At 39.6% G+C, this 16,308-nt stretch overlaps 1 protein-coding gene across 1 annotated transcript in view; it reads right to left on the bottom strand.

The window, feature by feature from the left end:
• Positions 1-8,586: 8,586 nt before the first annotated feature.
• PON3 (paraoxonase 3) overlaps positions 8,587-16,308 on the bottom strand; it is a 28,494-nt gene continuing 20,772 nt past the window's right edge. The window contains exons 5-9 of the mRNA XM_023226611.3: positions 15,977-16,103; positions 12,486-12,686; positions 11,384-11,465; positions 10,986-11,114; positions 8,587-8,754 (exon numbers count right to left, since the gene is read on the bottom strand). Coding sequence (XP_023082379.1) covers positions 8,596-8,754; positions 10,986-11,114; positions 11,384-11,465; positions 12,486-12,686; positions 15,977-16,103 — 698 coding nt within the window. The 3' untranslated portion in view covers positions 8,587-8,595. The remainder of the gene's footprint in view (positions 8,755-10,985; positions 11,115-11,383; positions 11,466-12,485; positions 12,687-15,976; positions 16,104-16,308) is intronic.

The raw sequence follows: 16,308 nt of genomic DNA, 5'->3' as shown, positions 1-16,308 counted from the left end.
TCAGGATGCTCCTATTAAGTATGGGCCTCAAATCTTAGAGATACTGGAGGCTGTTCATTTGCCTCAGGAAGTAGCAGTAGTGCATTGTGAAGGATACCACAGGGGCTCCTATGAAACTACACAGGGAAATAGGTTAGCTGACAAAAACGCTGAAGATGCAGCCATGTCAAATGATACCTTCATGGGAGACTTGTAGCCCTCTCTCCCCAGTAAACTTCCCTTTCTCCAATACACTAAGGAAGAAATAGACTGGGCCACCCAACATGGGTATAAAGAAGAAACCAATAGATGGTACAGACTGGAAGAATTTTTCCATCTACCTCCCAATGGAAAGCCTCCCAGTGAAATCTTTCCACTGGGAGGTAGATGGAGAAATTGAAAGAGAGATGAAGAAATTGGCAGGTAGATGGAGAAAAGTGTGGGGAATCTTGGTTGATGGCAGGATTGGTTGTGGGTGTATGTTTGGTAAGTTTATTGGTTACGGTCTACAGTGAGAGTCACACTGCAAAGTGTACTGAGAAGAGCCCCTACATCTATTCCATTTTCTTCTCAGCCATAATGCAAATAGGGGCTATTCCCATTAAAGTGATATTAGAAAAGATGGGTCCAAAAATGGAACCTCCCAATAGAAAGTCATTAAGAGTTTTTACAACTTCTGCCACCTTGCAAAGGACAGTCTAGGGCAAATTTGTAAATAAGCGTTCAGTGGGAAGGGACTAAACAAAACTATTCAACAGGTTTGTCAAGCCTATACCCTGTGTACCATAAATAATTCCCACAGAGGGAAGCCCCCTCCATTAATAAGTCCAATCCAGAGGAGAGGTACATACCCTGGGGAGGACTGGCAAATGGACCTCACTCATCTCCCTGCAGGCTTCAGCTGTAAGTACCTCTTGGTCTGTGTAAATACCTTCACAAAATGGGTAGAAGCCTGCTCCACAGGGACTAAGAAGGCACAGGAGGTAGCTAAATTCCTTCTAAAGGAACATATTCCCTGGCTTGAGATACCCAGGTCATTGCAAAGTGACAGTGGTTCATTCCTTATTTCCCAAGTAACTCAACAGGTTACTTGGAAATAAAGTAACCTGTTAGTAGGTTAGTAGGGCCCTTAGTAGGCATAAAGTGGTAACTTCACTTTGCCTGGCAATCGCAACCTTCAGGAAAAGTGGAAAGAACTAAACAAACCCTCAAACACATCCTCAATAAACTCTGTCAGAAAACAGCACAGCCACGGGTGGACCTCTTACTGTTAGCCCTCCTTCAGAACCATATTGTCCCTCAGACTCCCTTGCAATTAAGCCCCTTTGAGGCCTTATATGGTAGGCCTTCCTATATTTGAACTTATTACTAGATGAAAAAACTGCCAAAATCACCCACCATGTCTCTTCTTTAGCAGGCTTCCAACAGGCTTTCCAGCAATTTTGGCTACAAAGAAACCCAAAATCAGAAGGGGAAAAAAATACCAGCCTCTGTATCCTCCAGGCTCACTAGTTCTCATTAAAGCTTGGAGGGATGAAGCTCTGAATTCCCAACTAACTCCAGTGTGAAGGGACCTCTTCACCCCCAGAGCCATTAAAGTACCAGAGATTGTCAGTTGGATACATCATACCTTAGTGAAGCCATGGAAAGGCCCCGAAACACCAGATTGGGAAGCAATGTCAGCTCCAGAACACACTTGCGAGGCACTGGAAAATCTGTAATTCCTCTTTAAGTGAAAGATAAGTAATGACCCTCGTCGTCCTTTCTCCTCAGAGTAAGATGATCTTAACATTAGAAATCTTACTCACAATTGCTCTGATTATTATCACTATTTTAACCCTAACTTGTACACCACTAGGCATTCCAGTGGCAGCTTTCTTTGTGACCAGTTTCTCTCTTCACATTCGCCTTAGGTTGCCATGGGCATGCTCCTGCTGGTTCTCAATCTCACCCCTTTACTAGCAGCACATTACCATCCTGATTTCCCATTATTGGAAAAACCTCAGTAATTGCTCCAAAGCACAGGATCCCCTTACTCCACCAATTGCTGGTTATGTACCAGCTCTTCTGCTAAAACACCAGGGAGAGCTTATCCAGCTTCACCAAGAGATTGGACAAGTATAGAGGGAGAACTGCATATTTTCTATCAACAGGAGGCTAATGGGAGATGTTCTGGCCTGCAAATAACCTTCTTGCAAAAGTAAAGCAAGATTTCCCTGGTATCTGCAAGGAACCTCCCAATTTTTGATCCATCTTTTCTAATATCACTTTAATGGGACTAGCCCCTATTTGTGTTATGGCCAAGAAAAATGAAATGGATATTGGGGCTTTTCCCAGTACAGTTTGCAATGTTACTCTCACCGTAAATCCTAAGCAACAAACTTACCAAACATATATCCACAACTAATTCTACCATCACACAAGATTTCACAAACCTTCAAATATTAACTTTCCTCTGGGAACTTTGCTAGATAAATCCACCCAGTTTTGCCAGGGACACCCAAGCTCCTTCAGTAGTCAAAATTTCTCGTTCCGGCCTGCTGATACAACCAATGCCTACAAATTACCAACCTCAGCTCTACAGAAGAATGGGTTCTATTGGACCAAACTCAAAATTCTCTTTCTTAGGAAAATAAAACCAAGGGAACTAAACAGAATCAAAGCCCATGCACATAAGTCTTAGCAGGCATGACTATAGCCACCAACTATCTGCGTGTGTTGGCAGCCTTGGCATGTCTTGGAGCTGTCCTCACCCCCTTGTTTCATTTTTACATCTCTACTTATCTTAAAACCCAAGAAGCCTTCTATATTTGTGGCCAGTCAGTTCACCAGTGCCTCCCCACTAACTGGACTGGAACTTGTACCATAGGCTATGTATCCCTAGACATCTTCATAGTACCTGACAATCTCTCTCTTCCAGCACCAATCTACAGGCATTCCATCTTTCCCAGGATGAGGAGGGCTATCCAATTAATTCTCCTTCTCACAGGACTTGGTTTTATAGCGAGTATGGGAACCAGAATTGCTAGAATCACAAAAGCCTCCTTGACCCATAGCCAGCCCTCAAGGGAAATAGCCAAGAACATTGATGCCATGGCTAAAACTTTAACAACTGTGCAAGAGCAAATTGAGTCTTTAGCAGTTATAGTCCTCCAAAATGATCAGGAATTAGATAAGTTAACGGCAGCACAGAGAGGAATTTGTTTAGCCTTAGATGAAAGATGTTGCTTATGGGTAAATCAGTCAGGAAAAGTACAATATCAGACAACTCCTACATGGAGCCTCCTGTTTACTGGAACAATCCTCTCCGGGTTGGTTAGATTTGGAAGGAACCTGGAAATGGTTCTCCTGAGTTATTCGCCTTTTAGGCCCACTTGTTAGTCTCCTAGTTTTGCTCCGTTTTGGGCCATGTCTTCTAAATCTAGCAACCTGATTTGTCTCCTCACACCTTCAGGCCATCAGGCTCCAGATGATCCTCAGTGAGAGATACCATCCTCTCAATATTCAAGAGTCACACTTCTGTCTCCACTGCTCTGTGTCCTCAGCTCCTAGAGGCCCAGTCTCTGTGGCCCTGTTACCTTCATATATTGGAAGTTCCACAATTAAGACGCCAGGACTCCCTGGAAGCCAAAAATGAGTCTCACTCTGTTGCCCAGGCTGGAGTGTAGCAGTGTGATGTTGGCTCACTGCAACTGCTGTCTCCCAGGTTCAAGCGATTCTCCTGTTTTAGCCTCCTGAGTAGCTGGGATTACAAGTGTGCACCACCACACCTGGGTCAGAAAACCTGGGAAAAACACAGGCTCTTCCACTTACTGGATATTTTGACAAAATATCCTCCTCCTTTGGCCAAAAACATTGACATTATTGATAAGCTTGTTAGAAATTCAAAAAATTAGACTTTATTCCAGATCTTCTGGGAAAAAACCCTGTGTAACAAGGGGCCATTGCAATTCAGAGACGTGGCCATTGTGGCCATAGAATAGTCTCTGGAGGAGTGGCATTGCCTGGACACTGCACAGCGGAATTTATATAGGGATGTGATGTTAGAGAACTACAGAAACCTGGTCTTCCTTGATATTGTTGTCTTAAAGCCAGACCTCATCACCTGTCTGGAGCAAGGAAAAAAACCTGACTATGAAGAGACATGAGATGGTAGCCAACCCCTCAGTTTTGTGTTCTCATTTTACCCAAGATCTTTAGCCAGAGCAGAGCATAAAAGATTCTTTCCAAAATCTGATACTGAGAAGATATGAAAAATGTGGACATGACAACTTACAGTTAAAAAAAGGCTGTGAAAGCATAGATGTGTGTAAGCTGCACAAAGAGGCTATAATGGACTTAACCAATGTTTGACAACTACCCAGAGCAAAATATTTCAATGTGATAAATATGTGAAAATCTTTCATCAATTTTCAAATTCAAACAGACATAAGACATACTGGAAAAAAACTTGTCAAATGTATAGGACGTGGCAAAGTTTTCAACCAGTCCTCAAACCTTACTACACATAAGATAATTCATACTGGAGAGAAACCCTACAAATGTGAAGGCTGTGGCAAAGCCTTTAACTGATCCTCTAACCTTATTACACATAAGAAAATTCATACTGGAGAGAAACCCTACAAATGTGAAGAATGTGGCAAACCTTCAACTGGTCCTCACATCTTACTACACATAAGAGAATTCATACTGGAGAGAAACCCTACAAATGTGAAGAAAGTGGCAAAATCTTCAGTCGGTCCTCTATGCTTATTACACATAGAATAATTCATACTGGAGAGAAACCGTACAAGTGTGAAGGATGTGGCACAGCTTTTAACCAGTCCCACAACTTTTTCTTCACATAAGAAAATTCACATTGGAGGGAAACTATACAAGTGCGATAAATGTGGCAAAGCCTTTATTTCCTCCTCAAACCTTAATAGACAAAATTCATATGGGAGAGAAACCCTACAAATGGGAAAATGTGCAAAGCCTTTAAGCACTCCTCTACCCTTACAAGACATAAGATAATTCATACTGGAGAGAGACCCTATGAGTTTGATGAATGTGGAAAAGCCTTTAACCAGCTATCAACTTTTACTAAATATGAGAATTTATATGGAACATAAACCCTACAAATATAAAGAACATAACAAAGCTTTTAGGAAGTTCTCTACCCTTATTATACATAATTCATACTGGACAGAAATCCTACAAGTGTGAAGGATGTGGCAAAGCCTATAACAGGTTTTCTTTTTTTTTTGGAAAAAAAAGAATTTTTTTTTTGTTTTGTTTTTGACACTCTTGTCACCCAAGCTGGAGTACAATGCCACAATCTTAGCTCACTGCAAACTCTGCCTCCTAGGTTCAAGCCATTCTCTTCCCTCAGCTTCCCTAGTAGCTGAGATTACAACTGTCTACCACCATGAACAGCTAATTTTTTATTTTTAGGAGAGACATGTGATTTTGCCACGTTTTTCAGGCTGGTCTTGAACTCCTGACCTCAGGTGATCCACCTGCTTTGACCTCCTATAGTGCTGGGATTATAGGCATGAGCCACGATGCCCAGCCACAAGTTCTCAATTCTTAAGAGACTTGGTGATAATTCATGCTGAAGAGGAACTCTACAAACCTAAGAAATGTGACTGACAGTGTTTTTACCAACACCTCCAACTTCTCTATACATAAAAAATAATTATACTAGTGTGAAACCCTAGAGATATATAAAATGTGACAAAGCCTTTATATGGTTGCCACACCTGATTGTAGTTAAGATAATTCATACTGGCAAAACTCCTACAAGTGTGAAAAATGTGGCAAAACTTTTCATCAGTTCTTATACCTTATTTCACAGGAAAGCTAGTATCCTTGAGAAAAACTGTACAATTATAAAGAATATGGAAAACCCATTAATTCCCACTCACATTTTACTCAACATAAAAAGGTTCCTTTTAATAAAAGCATTAAAAGTGCAATTACAGTCAAGAAATCTTTCAGAAAGTATAAGCGTTTAAAGTGAAGAAGAGTATTGGCAAGACAACTATTACAAATATAAAGGGGGTTATAGTACATTTGCTTGTATCACAGATCCTATTGCACACACTTTGTACTAGAGGAAAATCCTGTAGCAGTTGCTCAAGCTTTGTTCAACATCAGGGAATTTATATTGGAGATGAGTCCTGCAAATGTAATAAGTTTAGAAACACTGATTTTTTTTCCAGAAACTACAGCCTAGAAAACACCAGAGAGTTTATACTAAAATATAATTTTGCAAATGCGGTAAATATAAAAAAAATTCAAAATAGAATGTATTTAAATATCACAGAATTTACAGTAGAATAACTAAGGCACTGACACTTCAGACATTACACTAAATCAGAGTGTTGAGTATAAAAACGAATCCACAACTACAGTTTTTAGATAAATGATTTGCATGTAACTTTAAAAGGAGTGGATTTTTGGAAGCATTGTAATTACATTGAAAGTATACTTGTTTCCTTGAACAAACTTTTTTAAAAACTGCAAAAAAAAAAAAAAAAAGAGTCACACTTCTACAGAGGATCACTAGACTGTCCATCAGTGAGACACGAAAGAAGCAAAATCCTGCCCCTGTCTCTCTTGGACCTTGCTGGATACCACTTTCAACAACCCACAAAACCACCCTGCCCTAACAGCAAGAGGCCAAGACCCACAGAACAATCATCACCATCCTTCTGTCAGCAGGAAGCAGTTAAGAAGACTGACCTTTCTTTGTCCATTTTCCCAAAGAACTGGGTTGGGAATGTTAGAGTAGATAGTTTGGCAGACACGAACAGGGCAAAAGAGGCACCCATCCCGCCGCTGCTTCCATGAATCTCAGGTGACCATCAGATGATCAGATGATCAAGTTATGGCTAGGTGGTTGTTAAGATGGCTCGCTAAAATAGTAATTGGTGGCAGCTGATGCCAGGGACAGGCGGGCTCCCAGTAGATCAAAAACACCTGAAACATGATCAGCAGCTTCCTGATGAGGTCTCAGGAGTTGGGTGAGTGGGCCCGAGCATGCATACTAAGAGGCGAAATGGTGGAGTTTAACTGGTATACGACCTTCCTCTAGGAATGCTCAACTGGTAAGGGAAAAATGCCTCAAGTGAGCACACACAAAACTTCAGTAAACACATTGCATATGCAGCCCCTCCCAAGTGCTGGCAGGCCACTGCACACGTGGAGATCCCACCTTAAGGAAAAATCAAGGAAGGAGAGCTGCAAACCTCAGAACCATGCCAATGTATAAAAACCCCAAGTGAAGGATTGGATGAGGCACTTGGGTCTCTTAAATTGCCCGCTTGACCCTCTTCCAAGTATACTTTCTTTCCTTTCACTCCTGCTCTAAAACTGCTTAAAATAAACTCTCATTCCTGTTCAAAAACTTGCCTTGATCTCTCACTCTACCTTATACCCCTCAGGTAAATTATTTCCTTTGAGGAGGCAAGAATCAACTTGCTGCAGACCCATATGGATCCACCACTGCTAACAATCCTAGAGCTAACTACCATGTTAGTTTTTGCTCTGATGTTTACTATTTCCCTTCTTGAACTTTCTTTGATCTATTATCAAGACTTGCTTGATAGCCAGGTATATAGTCAATTTTTGTAGATGCTCCTTGTGAGCTTGAAAGAATGTGTTATCTGCATTACTGAATTACATGGAGGATTGATTCAGGATTCTGATGGATACCAACATCCATGAATGCTCAAGTCCCTAATATAAAATGGCATAGTATTTGCATATAACTTATGTACATTCGCCTATGTAGGTAATATCTAGATAACTTATAATACCTAATATCATGTAAATATTATGTAAATATGTGTTGTACTGTGTTGTTTAGGGATTAATAGCCAAAAAAAGTCTGTACATGTTCAGTACAGATGCAACCATCCATTTTTTTCCAAATATTTTGAGTCTCTGGTTGGTTGAATCCACGGATGTAGAACTCACAGTTACAGAGGGCCAACTGTACTTCAGATACAAGCATCAATACAAATAACAGCCTGTTACAGATAAGCCCCGTCTGCTCTAAGGTAGCCTCTGAGGCCCATCTGTCAGAGTTCTCAGAACCTGATTTCCTATGTGTCAGTACCCTGGGAGAATGCAAGTTCTAAGGGCTGTGGGCAATCTCATGATGCTAATTCTTGCTTTATCTGCAGACTGGAACACTTAATTAACTGTCTGTGCCCAGCACAACTTGGGGGAGAGAACAGGAGTTGTAAATACTTGAACATTAGCTTTTCTCTTGGTCTGGACTGTAGGAGACCCAGAACATCAAAACTGTAGAAGGAAACTTGGACCCAGTTACCAAGGACCTCTAGGTGAGTTGGAGACCTCACTGGACATCATCCACATGTTTTATTGTAGAAAGAATACTGGGGCTGCTAACAAAGAGCTGTAAAGTTTGGCTTTTTGTTGGACTGTCATTAACCTGACTTGCAATTTGATGGCTATCATGGAATCTCTGTCTGCTCCTTTACTTCTATCCATAAGAAAAGCCACACTCACTGGTTGTTGTTTGCTATTTACTTACGGTTCCACTTATACAATTATCAGTTTACTTTTACCAAATATGTAGACTTTTTTTTTTTTATCATCTAGAGTCTAGAGCTCACAATACAGAGTTTTGTGAAATACAGTGCCTATGAGAATTTTCCCACGGTACACGGAAGCCACAGAGGTGCCCTGAAGCACAGAGCCATTGTTGGCATACACGGTGCTCACCCTGGGCTTCTCAGACAAAACATTCTGGATGCGAAGTACCTGTCAAGAAAAGATCGCTTATTAGTATATTATGTGAGTAAACAGCTGTTTCATGATGTTGTCCTTCCCAAACACTCCAGCATGAATCTATTTTTCAGAAATCAGAAGCTAAAATCTGTGTATCTTCAATAACTTGTCCTTCTTCTGATGAAAGTACTAATGTCATAAAGATATCTATGCACCAAAGTGAACTGGCTTTCTGACATTAGCCAAATTCCTCAGGGATGACTTACACAATATTCATAGTGCAGGCATCCCTTACAGAAGGAGGTAAGACCCAGTGGATGCTCTTATTTAGTTCTCAAGTGGATAGTGGTCCTCCCTCTGTGGGAAGAATCTTACCTTTGAGATTACAGTATGGGGAGAGAAACAAGACAAAATAATGAAGAAACAACCAGTTATCCAGCCAACCCAACCTGATGGGATGGCAGTCATCACAACTGGAGCCCCTTCACATCTGCAAAGTGGCTAGAAAGCATAAATAATGGATACTACTTTGGAATTCCATCTGACACATCACTCCCTAGTACTGTTATTGATCCCAGGATTAATACACTTAACTTTGCTAATCAGTATATATTTAAGCACTCAGGCTTCCAAATAGCCTGGATGAAGTTCACTTAAACAAAATACGACAGGAATTCAAGGAAAACAATTAGAAATTTATGAGTTATGAGTCTATATTGATATCTCTTATTAGAATTGAGTTTGTTCTTTTTTTTTTTTTTTTTTTTTTTTGTCTTAAGGGAGATCCTTCATCTCAGGTTTGTTACACAAAAATACTTAAGCTTTGATTTCATATAGAAAACATGAGATTCGACTGAAAGTAAAGGGTGTCATAATTGTGACAACAAAGTCTTATCTAAAATTTTAAAAATAATTCAACTTGAAAATAGAGATATGAAAAAGATCCTAAACAATTTTCCAATAATCCTATGTATCATATTTCATTTCCTTAAGGCAGACATTGTGGTTGAGCTTTTGAAGGAAAGTTTTGTCTATCACTCTTAGGGGTATATATCTGAGGCAAGGATTGCTTCCTAGTTTAGGGTAACAATTCTGGTTCTAGGCTTAGGCTGGACTTTTGTTTCTTTTTACATTTCTTGTGTTCTTTTTAAGAAGCTGTGACTAATACATTAATAAAAAAAGAAAAAAATCATATTTTTAACTGAAAAACAGCAATATTGGAAGTAGAAATAATTGTATGTCCTAATTTACCCACTAGGCCAATTACTGGGTTTGAATTTGAATTTCATTTTCCCAAATCCCCAAATATGGATTCACACATTTTAATTTTTTTCAAACTGTACTTTCTCAACGAGGCCTACCCTGATCTCCGACTTTAGTAGTAGGACTTGCCCATCCTCCTGAATATAGTAATCCTGATCCCCTTTACTCTGCTGAGTCTTTTTTCCCATAGAATTTGCCCTCTTCAAAGTTACTATGTAATTTACTTATTTCTTATGCTTATTGTTCATTGTTTGTCCCCCTTTCTTAAGATCAGGGATCTCTGTACATTTTTTCTGATATATCCTAAGCATAAGAACAATGTGTGACACAATATAGGTACTCAATAAATTTTTGTGAATAAATTTCTGAGTATGTGTGCCTAGAATTTATAGCTATATATAAATCCATTAAAGATTTTTAAGTTGTTAACCTTAATGCCATAGAAAATGTACTATCTTATAATGTTGTTTTTAATGTAGAAAATTCAATGGATTATGCTATTGTTTTAGACGAGATATTTTAAAATAACACAAATGATATCTTGAAAATAAGACAATTTTCAACACCATCATATAGGTTAGAACTTGCAGGCAAAAACTCATTTTATTTTGAGATGACAGTTATTTAAATCCTTTTATCTGAGCATCATGTTGGACAGTGTGAAAGAAGATGGTACCATATATAACTCTCTCTTTGTCTAACTGTAAGACCTGCTCAGAGACTATCTCCTGATTGGAAATATGATATGGCAATCTGGGTCAATATGAATAATTGAGCTTATGTTTTTCATTATTCCCAATAGCAAGAGTTATTGAAGAGTTAATGGTGGTCTAAAGGAGTTAACGAACCTTATCTCCCTACCTGTCAAAAGCTTTAGTTTTCTCATATGTAGAATTTCTTTAGTTCTATAACACCACAAACAACCGGCTTAAATTCTAGTCATCCCAACAAATTTGTCCTTGCAGCTTTGCCTGTGAGCTCAGAGAGGCATAGGAACTTACTTCTGATCCTGGAGGGTCCTCAGGGTTATAGTTCAGCAGCTTCATAAGATTAGGATGGCATCCTGCCAAAATGTCTCCCGTGGCAGGATCGACAGTCAGGTTATCTACTAAGGTGCCCAACTGTATCACCTTACAACAAAGAGGGAGTAGTGAAGACATTGTCTCAACGATTCTCTGCTTTCTTCCCTATTCATCCCCACAACCCCTACAGCTCCTTCTGGCACCGAAAATTGGTATTTTTAGGGGGCTTTGCTTCTGTATTTTAGAAACACATGCATAATCTCACTGGCATTGCTCTCAAACAGCCATGTTTTCCTCATTCAAGGGGCACATTCCTGGGTCAAGTATGGGACTAAGGTAAGAAGTCAGATTGTGTGGGCCAGACAGGGTACTCTTACCTTCAGTTGAGTTAAATCCCAGTTATCATGTTTTTCCATTATGTGAATGTTCTTAGCTGCTATATCAGCTACATAGACATACCTTTGAAATAAATGACATTTACACTTAAGCAAGTGGTAATGAGAGACAACACTCACTTTTATTTTGGAGAAGAGGTAAAAAAAATTCACACTCCTTCAAAGTACAACTGCAATCCTTTTCTAAACCACAGTAAAATAAGATAATGGAGTAGTGTTTTTAATATTCTTGAAGTGCTTTAAATAGACTTTGAATATGAGTTAAGACCATAATAAAAATGGTGTTTCTACATTACATATATAGGCTCAATCTTATTACTTCAAAGTCACAACTTTTTCCTTAAATTGAATGAAAGTAAGTGGATCTCTTATAAGGCCAAAAGTATATATACTTCTAAAAACTAGTGCTTGAAAAGAAGTATCAAATGACCATAAAATTCAATCACAGTATTTTAAAAGAGGAAGGACACTGAGAGGTGTTTTCTACAGGGATCATCTCTGTTCATTATCTCAAATATACATGTTAATATTCAAGGTACTTCTCTGTATTTAAAAAAACCTTCAATTTTTAAACCCTTTTAAAAAGTGTTTTCTCATAAAATTTCATGCTGTTTAAAATAGTGTTTTCTCATTGAATAGTCTGCTGTTGTAAGTCAGTAAGTCTGAAACTTCTACAATCCCTATGCCCAATCTAAGGTAGCCTTCCCTCTCTCCTAAGAGCTTTTGTGTAACTGAACTTAGCGTAAGTGGTCAAATACTTTCTAGTCTCATAAGGGGCAGAAGTATTGCTCATTTATCTTCCTTTTCAGTGGGTTAGGAAAGTGTGTTTCAAGAGTTACGTAAAAATTTGGAATGAGGTCCTTTTATGCTTAAGTCCACATCCCTCCTTTAGGAAGAACCTGAAGTCCAAGGAAACAAATGGATTGCTTAGGATCACAGATTTAGTGCAAATCCTGGCCACAACTGATCCCTCCACACATATATTCACTATGTAAGCCTAAGTAAGGAAGTAACTACCTCGTAAGGAAAGGAGTCCACCAAAATGTCAAGGGCAAAGGATAGAAAAGTATATACGAGAGCTTACTTCTGGTCTGCTGAGACTGTGATCCCATTGGCACTACAAAATCCTTTGGCCACCACTTTAACCTCTTTTGGGCTGTAGAAAAGAACATAAGTCCAGCGAAGATCCAAGATCATCTCAAATAATGACAGGAAGGAGTTGGTAAAATAGTGGTCTCTGGTGGCATAGAACTGTTCTGGTCCAAGAACCACAATGTCATTCACACTAAAGTGAAAGACAGGTAGAAAAAGAGACCCATGAGTTATTTAAATATCCTTTATCCTGTCAAGATCACTCATCTCTACATAGGCCAATATGTTCATCAATTTGAAAAAGGATACATGAACTAGTATGGATTAAGGAATTCCACAGAAAGTCATGATTCTGCATTGCCCTCATGGGTTTTCTTTAGCCATTTGTTATTTTCTCACTCTTCCCTTTCACAGATGTCAGTGAAAAGAAATAAATTCACAAATAAATCTCAAACTCCAAAATCTGTTGACTTATACATGTTGATCATGGTTATCTGTGACAGTTGTAGCGCAGTTCACTGATAGCTATGGTCCTTCAGGAATTACACTTCCCCATCCCCTTGCAGTTAGGCACAGCCATATGACTTGCTTTGGCCAATGAAATGAAATGAAATGAGGTGAGTGGCTTGTGGATGCAAGATTTTAAGAACCGGTGCTTGCTTCACCATGTTTCCCCCATGTTCCCACAGTAATGATAGAGACTGTGGTCCTCCTAGGGCCCTGAATGAGGATAATATGAAACTGAGTTCCTAAATGACCTACACTGGATACATAGCATGTATGAGCAAACAAAACAAACCTTGGCAGTTTTGAGCCATCAAGATGTTAGGGTTTTGCTGTCCTGTTATCAGAGCATAACCCAGTTCATCTGGACCTTTATATTTTCTCTGAGTAGATGGAATTATGAGTGATATTCTTTCTCACGTTCTTCAATATCATTGACATTTTAAAATGGAGCAAGTCTTGTTCTTACAATCAGTAAGAACAATAAAGTCATTTTTATTTTTGAAAAGAAAAAAGTGACTTGAAAAAATAATGCTTAAACATTTTTAGATTAAATTTTAGGGAGGAAAATTTGGGTGAATCAGGAAATACTTTGAGGTTTTGATATATAATGACTTTCCCAAGGTCACCGGGCTACTCACCTTTTGTATCTCAGCTTAAGCATTCCTTACTCCAAAAAGTATTGCCTGACACCATAAATTAGGTTAAAGTGCCTCACAATTTGTTTCTGTAGCTCTCTGTTCTGCCCCCTTGTAAGTGCTTATCAATGCCTGTGCCAGTGTACGTACCCTCAGGCTCCTCTTTAGATCCTCATAGCCTCACCTGGCTTGTTCCAGCTGCTGTTATTTCAACCAGTTCTGCACAGGTCTGACATACTTCCCACAGGGGCAGCCTAGCAGTGTCTCAGCTCATGCCTGCTGTGGGCCTCTTGCCTCCCACTTCCAGACTTCATGTTGACATCGAGTCATAGCATACCACAAAACCAGACTTGCACGTGCACAACCACCAAAAATGTGGGAGAATAAAGGCCTCTTGAGGCAAACCTTTGACTAACAGGAGATGGGGCCAGTGGATAAACCCTTCTCCCTTTTTCTCCTTGACCAGATTGTCCTGAGATGTAGCTTGCATTGATTACTGAAGGATAAGCCCATGATTTTAAGCAGTCAGTTGCACTTAGCAGTGGTTGGCTTAATGACGCCTTTGCTGTAGCTCCCTCACTGTGTGTTTCCTAGGGCTAGCACAGCAAAGAACCACAAACTCAGTGGCTTAAACACCAGAAACGTATTGCCTCACAGTTTTGGAGGCTAGAAATCCAAAACCACATTGTTGGTAGGGCCATGTTCTCTCTGAAGGTTCTAGGGAAGGATCCTTCCTTGCCTCTTCCAGCAAGACATTCCAGTAGTCCCAGGCATTCCTTGGCTTGTAGATATATCACTCCAATGTCAGTATCCATCTTCACATGACATTCTCCCTGTATATCTGCCTGTCTTCTTGCAAGGACACCAGTTCTACTGCATTAAGGGTATTCTATTTCAGCATGATTTTATCTTTACTAATTACATCTGCAATGACTCCATTTCCAAATAGTGTCACCTTCTGAGGAAGTGGTGGTTGGGATTTTAACATATTTTTTGGCGGGGGGGCGGGGGGAGCGGAGCAGGGAGGGCAGGGGGACAGAAAATTCAACCCATAACATTCTCCCTTCCTTGCCTCACACTGGTTTCTTAAGTCTGCTTCCTGGGATTGTACTCCCTAATGAAGTGGCCACATATCAGGTGTGCCCTAGGCTGCACTTTCTGGGAGACTGTTCCTGTGAGATCCTATGCTAATGCAGTTGATCCTCACAATCCACCAGTTATGTAAGTCAGGCAAATGAGAATCCCCATTTTGCTCAATAAATTGAGGCACCAATTAAGTGACTTGACACAGTTTCCCAGCAACCCTGTGGAAGTCCTGTTCTCCACTATGGCCTCAGAACCCAGCACAGTGCATTAGGAGCAGAGTTCAATAACTTCAACCTCTCTTACTTCTACCCTCTGCATTTGTTTCCCCCATATTCTACGGGGAGAAATTAATACATGATGTTGAGAAAGAGAGCAAAGGAGAGAAGATGAACTTTCTTTTCTTTTCCTATTCTTCCATCCCATGAAACAGTTTACTGTTTTGGAGTCAGTTTTTTTAGTGTTAAGCCCATTTGGTAAAAGATGAATTTTTTATTGTTTGCTACAGCCTTTAAACAGGCAGCCTCTCCACTGAAAAGCCTGTTATTTTAATGAATGCAGTAAGAAAGATGTTCACTGCAACTGAGAGCTCAGCTTTGAGTTCAGATGGATATAGGTTTATACCCTGTTTCTGCCACTTACAAACTGTGTAACTTGGGCAAGTTACCTAACCCAAACCTTCTCTAAGTCTTAGTTTACCCATGCCTATTATTAAAGGCTTTGTGAGAATTAAGTTAAATTAAGTATTCTGGCATAGTGCCTGGCACATAGTCGATGCTTAACAAATGTAATTTTTATAAGTGCCCACGGGCTTTTAAAAAATTCTACTTTAAAGCTGTAATTAAACAAAGAAGTGGCTCCTCTGGAGGTTTGTTATAACACCCAGTGGGCGAGGCTCACACAACACAGCCTACCAGGACAACCAAAAAAGGGTGTAGGTGTTTAAACAGAGACCGATAGTAGGTATTGAGTTGCTGTGGTAAAGGGGGTGGAATTAGAGCTGAGAATCTAATTGAGCACCTTTATAGGATTAAAATGCTTTCAAAATGCTGGAAAATAAAGGCATATTCAATACCTAACATGGCAATTTCTAGTGAGGTGCTGGGAAGAGTCACCGTGGGAATCATTAGAAAGCTTTAGAAAAAAATCTAAAACAATTTCAAAACAAAAGTTTAAGAAAGCCTGCTGAACCAAAGAAAACAAAGCACACAGCAGAGGTGCAAAATAAATAGAACTGCACAATACTTTCATTCCATACCTTTTGAGAAGTTCGTGTTTTATAGTTTTCAGGTATACCAGAGAACGTTGTTGTTCCTCAAATTTAAATATCTCCACAGTGGACTTCATGTGGGGATGATTCACAACATAAAGATACACTGTATGGTCTATATGGAAAAAAGGCATAATTTCCAAGTAAGTTACCTCTATCACAACTAATATTAGACTTGTTTTAAAACTTGGTCACTTCCAAAAGTTTTCTTCATATATCTTGCATTTGACTCTCACAGTCTGATAGGTAAGTCAGACAAATACCAGAATCCAGATTTAATTGAGGAAGTTGAAGCTCAGGAGGCGAATGACCCATCAGCA

This window comes from Piliocolobus tephrosceles, chromosome 8 (genome assembly GCF_002776525.5).
Source record: "Piliocolobus tephrosceles isolate RC106 chromosome 8, ASM277652v3, whole genome shotgun sequence".
NCBI lineage: Eukaryota > Metazoa > Chordata > Mammalia > Primates > Cercopithecidae > Piliocolobus > Piliocolobus tephrosceles.
This window is presented reverse-complemented; position numbering and strand designations above follow the sequence as displayed.